At 39.6% G+C, this 12,149-nt stretch overlaps 1 protein-coding gene across 2 annotated transcripts in view; it reads right to left on the bottom strand.

Moving 5' to 3' along the window:
• SHPRH (SNF2 histone linker PHD RING helicase) overlaps positions 1-12,149 on the bottom strand; it is a 46,235-nt gene that overhangs the window by 9,563 nt on the left and 24,523 nt on the right. For both annotated transcript variants that reach the window (XM_081855244.1, XM_081855245.1), the window contains exons 15-22: positions 10,740-10,828; positions 9,268-9,360; positions 6,333-6,440; positions 4,224-4,366; positions 3,342-3,515; positions 2,980-3,042; positions 2,423-2,648; positions 241-384 (exon numbers count right to left, since the gene is read on the bottom strand). In XM_081855244.1, the coding sequence (XP_081711370.1) occupies positions 241-384; positions 2,423-2,648; positions 2,980-3,042; positions 3,342-3,515; positions 4,224-4,366; positions 6,333-6,440; positions 9,268-9,360; positions 10,740-10,828 (1,040 nt within the window). The remainder of the gene's footprint in view (positions 1-240; positions 385-2,422; positions 2,649-2,979; positions 3,043-3,341; positions 3,516-4,223; positions 4,367-6,332; positions 6,441-9,267; positions 9,361-10,739; positions 10,829-12,149) is intronic.

Below are 12,149 nucleotides of genomic sequence, written 5' to 3' on the forward strand. Positions count from 1 at the left end.
CTAGAAAAGAAATGTAACCATTCAGTGATCATTAAGGCAATCTCTAGATATAATACAATAAATACATAATCCTGGTGTGCAAGTTATATCTAGTCCCAAAACAATGAAGAGATGCTACAAAAAGAACATTCAACAAACAGCAGGACTGAGGTTTTAAAGTCCTGTTTAGTGGCAAGCAGCAGTCCCAAATGGTGGCTTAATCAGCACTACTGTATTTCGGATACAATGCAATCTTGTCACCTCATGCGGCTCAATTATGTGAAGAACAGGGTGGTTGGGTTTTGGCTCTTCCGGATGACGCACTCTAAATCGTTCTGTAGCCATGGCAAGCTCATCAATGGCAGACACGTGATCTCGGAGGACCATCCAATATTCATGAAGCAGCTGAAGGGAAGATAAAAAGATAATCAGCAGTAGCACAGTAAGCTGCGGTTAACAAATAATTCTGTGTCCCAGCACTCAGGATTTCAAAATAACACCAACAGAAAAAAATCTAATGGAAAATTACAGCTTTGCACTGTAAAATTACTGTACTTTGTAGTGCAAAACATATGCATACCCACCCACACAGGTACACAGAAGAAAGTTACAGTAAACTAGAAATTCTGTGTTAGCTATGAGTGGGAAAACCAGCTATTTTCGCAAAACTAAGCACACTTCAGTATGCACAATTCCTGGTTGTTATTGCTTTTAAAGGGTCCAAAGACAGAATAAAAAGCCTGCTTTCACAAAATAACTTGAAACATAGCCAAACTAGAGAAAATATAAGTCAATATTTTAAAGGTACAGTACTCTTAGCACATATACCATGTATATATCATTACAATGACCTAATAATAATAATAATAATAATAATAATAATAATAATAAAAATAAATTTTATTTATATCCCACCCTCCCCAGCCGAAGACGGGCTCAGGGCGGCTAACAACACTAAAGTAGTGCAACATTATAAAAACATTATAAAAATTAATTAAAATCAAAATTGATGGCAACCATAAACTAAAGTTTTGTAAAGATTGCCAAAGGAGGGAGTCAGGCTGCGCACTGACCAAAGGCCTGGTGGAACAGCTCTGTCTTGCAGGCCCTGTGGAAAGGTCCTAGGGAAGTAAGCCTGTATTATTATCATCCCCAAACTGCAGCTATGGATCCAATGCTGTGACACTACCTCTTGCCTAAAGACTACTTAATTTCTGCCTAAAATGAGACTTGACCTACAGCTTCCTAGTTTACAAATCACTCTCTTAGCCAACAGCTATAGTTTGAGGAATAAAGAACTATATCAACTTAAAAATGCCTTCACAGGAATCAATTTTCAGTTTTTAAACGCTGCTGCCATGCAGCACAGAATACGAGGCCTTGGTAGAGTTATCAGGTACAGTACTGCAAAGACTACATAGCCAATTGAAAGTTTACTAGTACTGGACAGATGGAAGAAACAAATGCACAGCCTTTTTTGTCACTGGTAACAGGTCTCCATATGTGTCCTCAAAGCAACCATATGTGAAGAGACAATTTGTTCCCCACTTGCAACACTAGAATGACATTAATGTCATAAATGGCTGATTAGCACCAGTAATTTGACTGCCTGAATGACAAAGCCTCCATCCTGCACTTAAGGGTTGAGACATGAGCAATGAAGAGCTGGGAATGACATTTCAAAATGAGCCCTTTAGTTTAGAGAAAACTGCTTTGGGAACATCTATAACAAAGAGCTCTGTGGCACATTAACCATTTTGTTGTGGCATACCCTTTCATTAATCAGAGCAGAACCTTTTGAGTATATGTTACCCAACATATTTGGTTACATATTTGCCCACTGAGACCATTTACATTATGTGCATCTCCACACAAATGAAAAATACTGTGAACAGTGAAGTCAAAAGATTATGAAATGCAAGGGGTCATGGTGGCTTGTGACAATTGCCTAACACAGCAATAAGAATATACATACTGATCACACATATGAAATGTTGTGGTTGTATGTGCTATGTATTATTACCATCCTTATTCTTTATTGAATAAATTATCATTGTATGAAATGATTATCTGTTAGGTAAAAGTTAAAGGTAAAGGACCCCTGGATGGTATGCTTTGGAACTGCTAGGTTGGGAGAAGCTGGGACAGAGCAATGGGAGCTCACCCTGTCGCACAGATTCGAACCGCCAGCCTTCCGATCAGCCAGCCCAAGAGGCTCAGTGGTTTAGACCACAGCGCCACCATTATATATTGCTGTTTTATGACTCTTGTCATTATAATTCTTGTAAGCAGCTTTAAGCATGTTTTTGTGGAAAGGAGGTTTACAAATAACTCAATCGCTATGACTGTTATGCATGAGTTGTCTATATACATATCAACCAAACAACTTAAAATGCTTCTTATGTTCTGAACTTTTCACCATGATTTATTCTGGCTGTTGTACCTTATATTCCTTTTTCCATGCTTCAAAAAGTTCCAAGAAGATGCTGCCCTCTTCAATTGCCTTGGCATCTATTCGATGAGCTTTGGCAAAAGACAGTATAGCTTTCAAAGAGCGCTCAGTTTCACTTGCTGCCCAGAGACCTCTGCTTGTGGTAGGTAAGCGGTCATCAACCAGACCGTCTTCATCTTCTATCATTTCTTCAAAGATTGCCATCTGTCCCTTTACACTTAAATAATGTAGAAGAATTAGAGTAGTCATCATATCTGAAGTCCATATGAATCTTAATAAAATCAAAGATAATAGGCAAACAAACGCTACAGTGCTTGATATAGTGACCTTATTTTAAAACTTATACCAATTCTCCTCACAAGAACACAGTGAAAGAGAACATAATTCACCTGAGTTTCACACTCCCAAGAGGTGGAGCAGTTCTCAAAGAGAAGGAACCTCGTTTCTATCCAGAAAGGATATAGAAGGTCACAGCAGAAACTGCTTTCTGATCTATGAAAGAAGTTTGCTTTCATCACAAGTGCACAAAAAGGGAGAAAATCACTTACGTATGGGAGAAGAGCTTTGACTCATATTCTGTGAACAATTCATCAGCCTTACAGAAGACACAGCTGGAATACAAGATATTGCAAAGAGAAACATTTAGAAGATCAATAAACAATTAAATTTTCCAAAGTTTGGTATCAGTATTCTTTCAATTAATAAAAAGATTTGGAAACTAACCCCACTGAGATGCCTAATAAGAAATATAACATGAGAATCAGAAAAATATATTTAGGTTTTTAAAAACTCAACAGGATCCATGCACACACTTGATTGCTTCACTTCAGTTGTGGGATATGTGTCTCATTATTAGAAGAAATGCTTATTGGAATCCCAGTGACAGAGGTCTAGGTGTTTTCACACCTACTTGTTTAGGGGCAACCTCACAGGGCGCAGATGGCAGATAGTGGCAGCCTCGATAACCTCTTTGGAAGGAGGGCCCTCCAGTTTTTTCACAGCCTCTCTCACACGTTTCTGGAATTTCTTCACTTCTTCCATTTGAGTTGTGAGCAGGTACTGAAGGCCTCTGCAGTCACGGAATCTAGCAAAAACAGGAAAAGTCAAAACTTTATTTTGAAATCACTGGATTGACTCACGGCCCATATACTGTATGCAACTTCTTCTGGCTGAATGGCATGAGGATGCAAACCTTACTTCAAATTTTTATCAGGGGAACATTCAGAACTGGCTATGTGGCTAACAGCTTGCAAACCATTTCTGCTTTTGACTTTTGGCAGAATGCAGAGCGATCTCTGTGAGTAACCTATAAGTGAGGTAATGTGCCTATACAAGACAATTGCAGTTTTCTGAAAAGGCAAGTCAATGTAGAGCATACACCAATGCAATATATACCAAGCGGATATTTTAAAATATACATACAATTCTACTTATTCCTAGAAAATGGTGCTTTAAGAGCGAAATGATGGAATTTTTAAAAAAATGTTACGTTCCAGAGCAAAAATAATTGCTAAAGAGATGAATGAATCCATAGACTATTATCTCAAACATAAAAATACACCTAATGCACAACTAAGATTTAAATCAACATAAAAAGGAACAGGAGACTTACATTTTTGAAAACCAAAGTTGTATTTGGATACATACATCGCTTGAAGCATTTTCAAATTTTAAATGATAGCCCAGATGTTTGCAAGCAAGCAGTGCCTGCGGCATGGTGTATGAGCTGTCACAAACGGAGTAAAACTTGAGAATTATGATAAGGAACATTACTTTGTAGCTGCTGACTTACTTGTCTGCCATAGAGAGTTTATTAGTTTGTTGTTTGTAATTGCTAGTAAGATCATTTTGCACCCGTTGAACAAGCTCCTCATCAATAGCATATTGTATTGCTGACTGGATCACATCCAACCACCAAGGTGAATTGGAGCGCATCTAGGTGCAGAAAATAGGCCCATAAATACATGTGCCACATCTTGTGTGATAAAAAGACATGCCTGAGAAACACACACTTTCTTGTGACTAAATACAAGACCAGCAGCTTTTCCCCAGGTAAATTTTGACCCACTGCAGTCATCTTAGATAATTTCAAAACTGATTTTTAAATATAAACAATTGTTTAAGTATTTTCTCTTACTCTGTTTACTTATTTTTTGTAGCGTTTAAGACAGCAAGAGACAAATCAGTAGCTAGATTTAACAATGAAAAATAAATGAGGAATATTTGAAACTGTGGAAACAGTGCAATTAGGTGGGCATCTCTCTTTAATGACATGAGTACTTCCCCCCTTTCTTCATATGTTACACCCCAAAATGAGGCTTAAAAGAGAAAGGCCTATTGTAGTGAATTATTTCCTAAGATCTTCCTTGAGGAGCTACGTGTTAAAAACTGACATATTCTTGCCTTAAAGTTATTTTGCTTCTTAGAGAGAAAAGCAAGTCTCATCTGGAGAACTGCTTTTTATTAGTTTTAGAGAAACAAAGAATCTCCAAGTGAAACACCATTTGTTTAAGGATTACAGAAATGACACTACCCTTGATCTTGCTGTTCTACACCTGGTATAAGCGATTGCTCAACTTACATTTGAAGAAACGAATGCAAATGTGATTCATTGAGGAAATCACAGTGGATGTGTTTGGATGTTAAAATAAACCTTGGTTTAGAGTGTTGTGAATGAGCATACATAAGCCTCAGAAACTCGTACTCTCCCCTCCAATGCAAAGAGGAGGAAAGAGCTGGCTTCTTTTAAACTAGCAACTTGTCAGTTTGAATTAAACAAGATGCCAGGGATAAGCAAAAAGGGAAGTGAAACCTTTTGAACTCCTTGTGGCCATGCCAAGGCAGAAGGAGAATTGTGTGCAAGCCCCAGGCTCATTCACATCACAGTGTTATGCCTGAACATAGCCATCAGTGTTCATTATCATCCCAGCGCACAATGTGTCTCGTAGAGTGCAGCAGCAAACAGAGTGTCAGACTAGGCTCAGAAGGATCAGCCATGAGCTTCAGCCAATCATGCTCTTTTGTCCATTGTCAAGTGTGAAGTAAATTAGCCTAAGATGGAATGAGCTCCTTGGAGGAACAGAAAAAATCCGTGATAAAGAAAATAAAATAGTTGCTTTAACTATTTTATTTGGGTAGTTTCAAAGTTTTATAACATTTGCATGTACTGAAGCTGTTAACTTGTATATTCACAGGTCAATTCATGCATCTTAAATGTTTACGGACAGGAGTGAGGCAGAGAGAAACGTGAACATACATTATTCCGTAGAAACTCTGTGGAAGAACAATGCACTGGTTGTATCTAAAACTGGCATGCACATTTTAATTCACATAACAGGACTTTGCCTTCCTCTCCTTCCTCCCTCCCTGCACCCACAAAAATCTGCTCTGGAGCAGACTTCTGAAGGCACGAGTGGGGCTGCAGGGAGCAGGAGAACCACAGAGAGTCCTGTTGTATGGGCAGAAATTCACCTGCACTGTGGAAGTCTGTTGCATTAATGGAACTGCAGCATTGGATATAACCCACTCAAGGCCAATTTTCTAGAACTCCATTTCTGATCCACCTTGTTGCAGTAGGGAATCTTTTCATGGGCACATTTTTAGAGATTTACAGTGGTACCTCAGGTTACATACGCTTCAGGTTACAGACTCTGCTAACCCAAAAATATTACCTCGGGTTAAGAACTTTGCTTCAGGATGAGAACAGAAATCGTGCTCCGGCGGCGCGGCAGCAGCAGGAGGCCCCATTAGCTAAAGTGGTGCTTCAGGTTAAGAACAGTTTCAGGTTAAGAACGGACCTCCGGAACGAATTAGGTACTTAACCTGAGGTACCACTGTATACAAATCCCTCATAGCTCACATATCATCAAAAGGCAAGTCAAAAATATTACTAAAATCTTACTTTCTTCTGGAGTTCATGGATTGTCTGTAGCACTGGTTGCAAAGCCTGGTGGGCTTCAGAAACTTCTGCATTTGATTTGCTCATATAATGTTGACGGAGTTGCTCACACTGTTTTTTAAATGATAGAGAGAGAAAGACACCAAACACTGAAATCCTTACAACATTGTTAGTCAATAGTTGATACATTATTACCAGTGAATGTAGATGAAATGGAAAACTATGTTTTTTAGAAGTGTGTTAGGCCATTTTTAATTACAGTGGTGCCTCGCAAGACGAAATTAATCCGTTCCGTGAGGCTCTTCGTATAGCGGTTTTTTCGTCTTGCGAAGCAAGCCCATTGACAGCTTAGCGGATTAGCGCTATTAGCGGTTTAGCGGCTTTTAGCGGATCAGCTGATAAGCGGCTTATCATCGGATCAGCTGATAAGCGGCTTAGGGTTTAGGAAAAGGGGGAAAAAGGGAAAAAACCCCCGCAGGAACTCGCAAGACATTTTCGTCTTGCGAAGCAAGCCCATAGGGAAATTAGTTTTGCGAAGCGCCTCCAAAACGGAAAACCCTTTCGTCTAGCGGGTTTTCCATCTTGCGAGGCGTTCGTCTTGCGGGGCACCACTGTACTTTCACTCTCCAGAAAGGCCACAACATAAATTGCTATACCAAGCTAGAATCACATATGAACACAGCTGCTACCTACAACAAAATCTACAGAAGGACTCAAGAGACATTTGTGTTGAGATTCCTGCATCACAGGGGGGTTGGACTAGATGACCCTCGGGGTACCTTCCAACTCTATGATTTGATGGGCAACCCATAGTAAGTAAGACCAACCAACCATAGGGAATATTTTCTTTGAAAGCCATATTTCAGTAAGGACTGCCCTTATCCCTATAACACAGAGAAACTTACACAGCTTTTCTAAATAGAAAGGATATTCATGTTTATCTGGAATATCGCAAGTTTATTTGAATATCATCAACAACAGACGTAACTTACCAGTTCTGGACAACAATGAAATATTACTTTGTCCATAACACTTATCTGGATAATTACCTTTAACATTGTGAATTTCAACTCTGGGCAGAGATCCTGTCTATCACCTTGTTAGTGTTAGCATATACTAAGCATTAGATGTTTTAATGGCATTAGCAAAATAAACTGATATTAAAGGTAAAGGTAAAGGTACCCCTGCCTGTACAGGCCAGTCTTGCCAGACTCTAGGGTTGTGCGCTCATCTCACTCTATAGGCCGGGAGCCAGCGCTGTCCGCAGACACTTCCGGGTCACGTGGCCAGCGTGACAAGCTGCATCTGGCGAGCCAGCGCAGCACACGGAACGCCGTTTACCTTTCCGCTGGTAAGCGGTCCCTATTTATCTACTTGCACCCAAGGGTGCTTTCGAATTGCTAGGTTGGCAGGCGCTGGGACCGAACGACGGGAGCGCACCCCGCCGCGGGGATTCGAACCGCCGACCATATGATTGGCAAGTCCTAGGCGCTGAGGTTTTACCCACAGCACCACCCGCGTCCCTTAAACTGATATTAAGGTATATAAAACTCTTAATTCCTTGGGACCAGTTTATTTAAGAAATTCACCTTCCCCACATGTGCCTATTCAATCACTTTGATCTGCAGAACTACAACTTTTGCAGTCCCATAAGCTGCCAGTTGCGTATTTGTGATCGAGTTTTTCCATGTGTGGCATGTGCCTTGGAATTCCCTGGCTACTGACATTAAGAAGGCACCATTACTACATTGTTTAAAACACATGCTGAAAACTCTCCCATTTTAGCAAGCCTACCAAGAAACATCTGTTTTAAAGTTTTGTTGATTTTATCTTTTTTTAAAAAAAATCATTATCTTATGCATATTTATTTTTAATTGGGGTTTTTTGCCACATTTTATCTGTACATTGCATATATATATATATATATATATATAATCAAGCCATTTATGAATTTTCCAAATAAAGCTAATAAATAATGCTCCTTTGTACAACCTGAAACATTACTCAGGCAATTGTAGTAGCTAGCAAAGGATGATAAAAGAAAGACCTTGCCAGGGTTTGAGGGTGTGCCTAGCTGGCTCTTCTCTATCAGCAATCAACTGAAGGTAGAACAGCCTCACCTAAGCAAGACAAAAACTTACCAGCCTCCTGAGTGGATGCCATCATTTTTAGTGTGTACTTTCATGCAATCTTGCCTTCAAATCATTGTTCCTATCCAAATGGACTTGCTTGTTATCCCTATTAATTCTTATTCAACTATAACACTACAACTATTGCCACTAATTCCCACTTTGTGTTCCAGTTCTACAGTTTGTTCTTCATTAAATGTCACATCCTTGTTTTCATCATCTGTGAAAGGTTACTTGGTCAGCTTCAAAACATCTGATCTATTGGTATTCATTCTTGCCTTGCTAGTTTTTCAGCTTCAGCTATCCCAGCCTAACTTTTATCCAGGCCCTGATAAACCTCAGGTCCTAATTGTACAGTGACTGGCCCTGTCTTGTCCCTCTTACCTAAAGGCAGTCCTTTAAAAGTACCGATCAATTCAATTAGCTTCAATTTCACAACCATAAACTCTTTCTCTTATTATTAACAGCCCAGTATGGTTAGTGGAGGTTTGAGAAGAACTGCATTAACTCTACAACAATAGTCAGGATAAGGTTATGAAGACGTTAAGCACAGCAGTCTCCATAAGGAAACTATTCATTTGTTCTTGGAGAGGGGGACACTTGTTACTGACAGTTGTGACCTTGAAAGTGCATTACAGCTGCATCTGGAAAGATATGGCAAACATGGAATTTCCTTACATTTGACCTTAGGATTGTAAGCATTTCTGTAAGAGGCCTTGGAGCTATCCTGTAACAAATTACATTCTTTTATAAATTCTTTTGCAGGAAGTATTCCTAAACACACTGAAGTGCACACAGTGTACAATCACCTCTTCTTGAAGCCTGCTATCGCGCAAAGTGGGTGATATCCCAGGATGCTTTCCTGCCAGAAGCTCCATCAGGTTGTGCGTAGAATGAAGTCTCTGCGTTTGTCAATACACAAGGCAGCAGTGATTAAGTTTGACGTATGGTGACACTTACGAACAAAAAGCAGTTTAAATTGGCAGTAGAATCCCCACAGAAACATGAATACACTACCACACAGAACTACCGTATATACTCATGTATAAGCTGACTTTTTCAGCACATTTTTTAATGCTGAAAAAGCCCTCCATGGCTTATACTCAAGTGAGGGTCCCACCCGAGTGCATTTACGACAGTGGCAAAAGTGGAGGAGCACCCTAGGTAGGCAGGGGTACGGGAGGGGCTGGGGGGGAGAGTTTGTGGTGTGGTGAACCAACTTATACTCGAGTCAATAAGTTTCCCCAGTTTTTGAGGTAAAATAAGGTGCCTCGGCTTATATTCGGGTCGGCTTATACTCGTGTATATACGGTAAATAATCTTCTACCCATATCTCAAAGTTATGGCAGTATACACTTATTCATGTTATACAAAAAAGAACAGTACAGGTGACTCCCCATTTATGTGGGGGTTACATTCCGAACCCCAGTGCACATACGTGAAATTGTGTAAGCAGCCTTAGAAGATTTAAAAAACAGCTGAGTGTCATGTCTTGTACAGTACTTTGAAAAGCTCTCTGCAAAATCTATGTGGGCAAGTAGGGTCAAAAACATTCTGAAATTATGTGTTTGGCTGGTGGGCATCTCTGCCCCACTGTTAAACTTGGTCCACTGGCCAGATCCTGTTCTCTACTCCTGTAATAGTGTAATAAACTGACTCCTGTACCTTATAGAACTATAGGTGCCCACAGGTATTCCATAGTGAGGCTTTCAAAAAACAACACCATCACCAGCTGAAAGGCCTAGCTCACTGTTTACATTGTTCATCTGGTACCATAGATTGAGTATTACTGTTCACAATATTTATATCCTGGTCTTCCATACTTCCAGAGTGCTTAACAATTATGAGATCCTTGTGAAGAAATCATACTTTTTACTGGCAGTATACACACTAGTTGCAACCCAATGCTTGCCTAGCACCTGCCTATTCATATGTGAAGTTGGATGTAACACTATTTCAAAGAGGAATTAGTTTTCCTCTTATGGATAGATTGAACTAAACTGATGCAAAATATAAGCTGGTTCCTAAATATCAGAATATATGCCTGGTGACAATGATGATTTTTGAAAGTTGACAACATTACCAGGTCTCTCTTCGCAAAAGAGGTTGGTACTTGATGGCTGATCAGGTGATCAATCTTTTAGCTCATGAACAGACATAAAAGCCAAGAAAAAGGCAAAAAAAGTTCCACAAAATTTCTGTACTACTTTAAAGAGTGCCTTCAGAGATTATGCACATAGAACCATAGAACCATAGAACCATAGAACTGTAGATTCCATACTTGCAATGAATCTGTTTTGAGCTTCTCTTTGTGCTCTTCAGAGGAACGCAGCACCTCTCGATACATATCTGCTGCCAATGCATATTCACCTGAAAAATTAGCATATTTCAGATTGGAGTATTGGGATTTCTGTCTTTCAAATGTCTAATTACCTACAACTGTACACGCAGTGCCATCAGGATTTCTTAGTAAGCACTTTAATTAGAGACATCTATGCTGAATAAACAAATTATAACTGAAAAGGAGTTGGAAAATAAATTTCCAACTGTGAAAACAAAGCTAAAACACAGAATTCTACTACTACCACTGTGATTTTTCATTCCAAGGAAGTAGAAGCAATGAGAACCCTCTACCCACCCTGGAAATGGAAGATACAGACACTTTCTATGTCTGTTCCCAAACAGAAATAATTCCCTATTTCCAACACGTAGAAACATCACTGTAAAGTATTATATTAAATTGTTTGGCTATTTACATATGGAAGCTTGACAGAGACAGACCGGCAAACATATTGTAGCATTAAGATCAAAACAGTAAAATTGTGTATGCAGCCACTGATAAAGTTAGCATATTTTTAAAATGTTGTAAAAAATATTTTTTGAGATAAGAAATATAAAATAAAACTGTATATAGTCACTATTCCCTGTTAGATTCAAGTACTTCTTATGCTGATCCAGAGTTGTGTGCTGGGTCACCAGACTTTTGAGTAGGCCTGTAAAACTGCCCTCCTCTTTGCAGACTGCTTTAAAAAGGCATGCAAGTATTTCCTCAAGTGCCATCTTAATTTCTGATTAAATTTCTCTTCCTGCATCTTGGTGTACCAAGTCTACCTTGAAGTAATATTTCAGCGACTTACACCTCCTAACCTTCCACAGACTTACAATTCTGCAGCTTTGCTTGCAGCTATAGTACAAATGTCATTTCTTGAGTATCCTGAACATACACATTTTCCTTTAGGATTTACCAGTAACTCTACTAAAAAAATGCCTAAACACCTGGGCTGGTACTTAACTATTTAAGAAACAACCAACAGATTCCACAGCTAGCCCAATTTAGTTTGGTGCTCAGAGCCAAGGGATATTCGTAGTTAGTAAGTGGCTAGATTACAGAGGCTTATATTTTGATTAGAGGAAACTGAGGCAAAACAAATCAGCCCTTTGGATTTAGTCTGAATTAACCAAATAGTAAAGATATATATCTCTCTCTTTCTCTCAATAAAAAAAATATATATGAGTGCTACTGCACTCATAAGAACTACACCAAACTATTATGGACTTCCGGGTTGGCGCCATTGCCGAATGGAGCCTGCTCGGCAGGGGCTGGGTTCTACCGCGTCGGCGTCGCGGGGACCCTCAAAAACCATGGGCGCTGAAACCCATGGGCATGGTGACTCGGCGGGCACCGTTTGCG

The sequence above is a fragment of the Podarcis erhardii genome, assembly GCF_964252035.2.
Source record: "Podarcis erhardii genome assembly, chromosome: 3".
Lineage (NCBI taxonomy): Eukaryota > Metazoa > Chordata > Lepidosauria > Squamata > Lacertidae > Podarcis > Podarcis erhardii.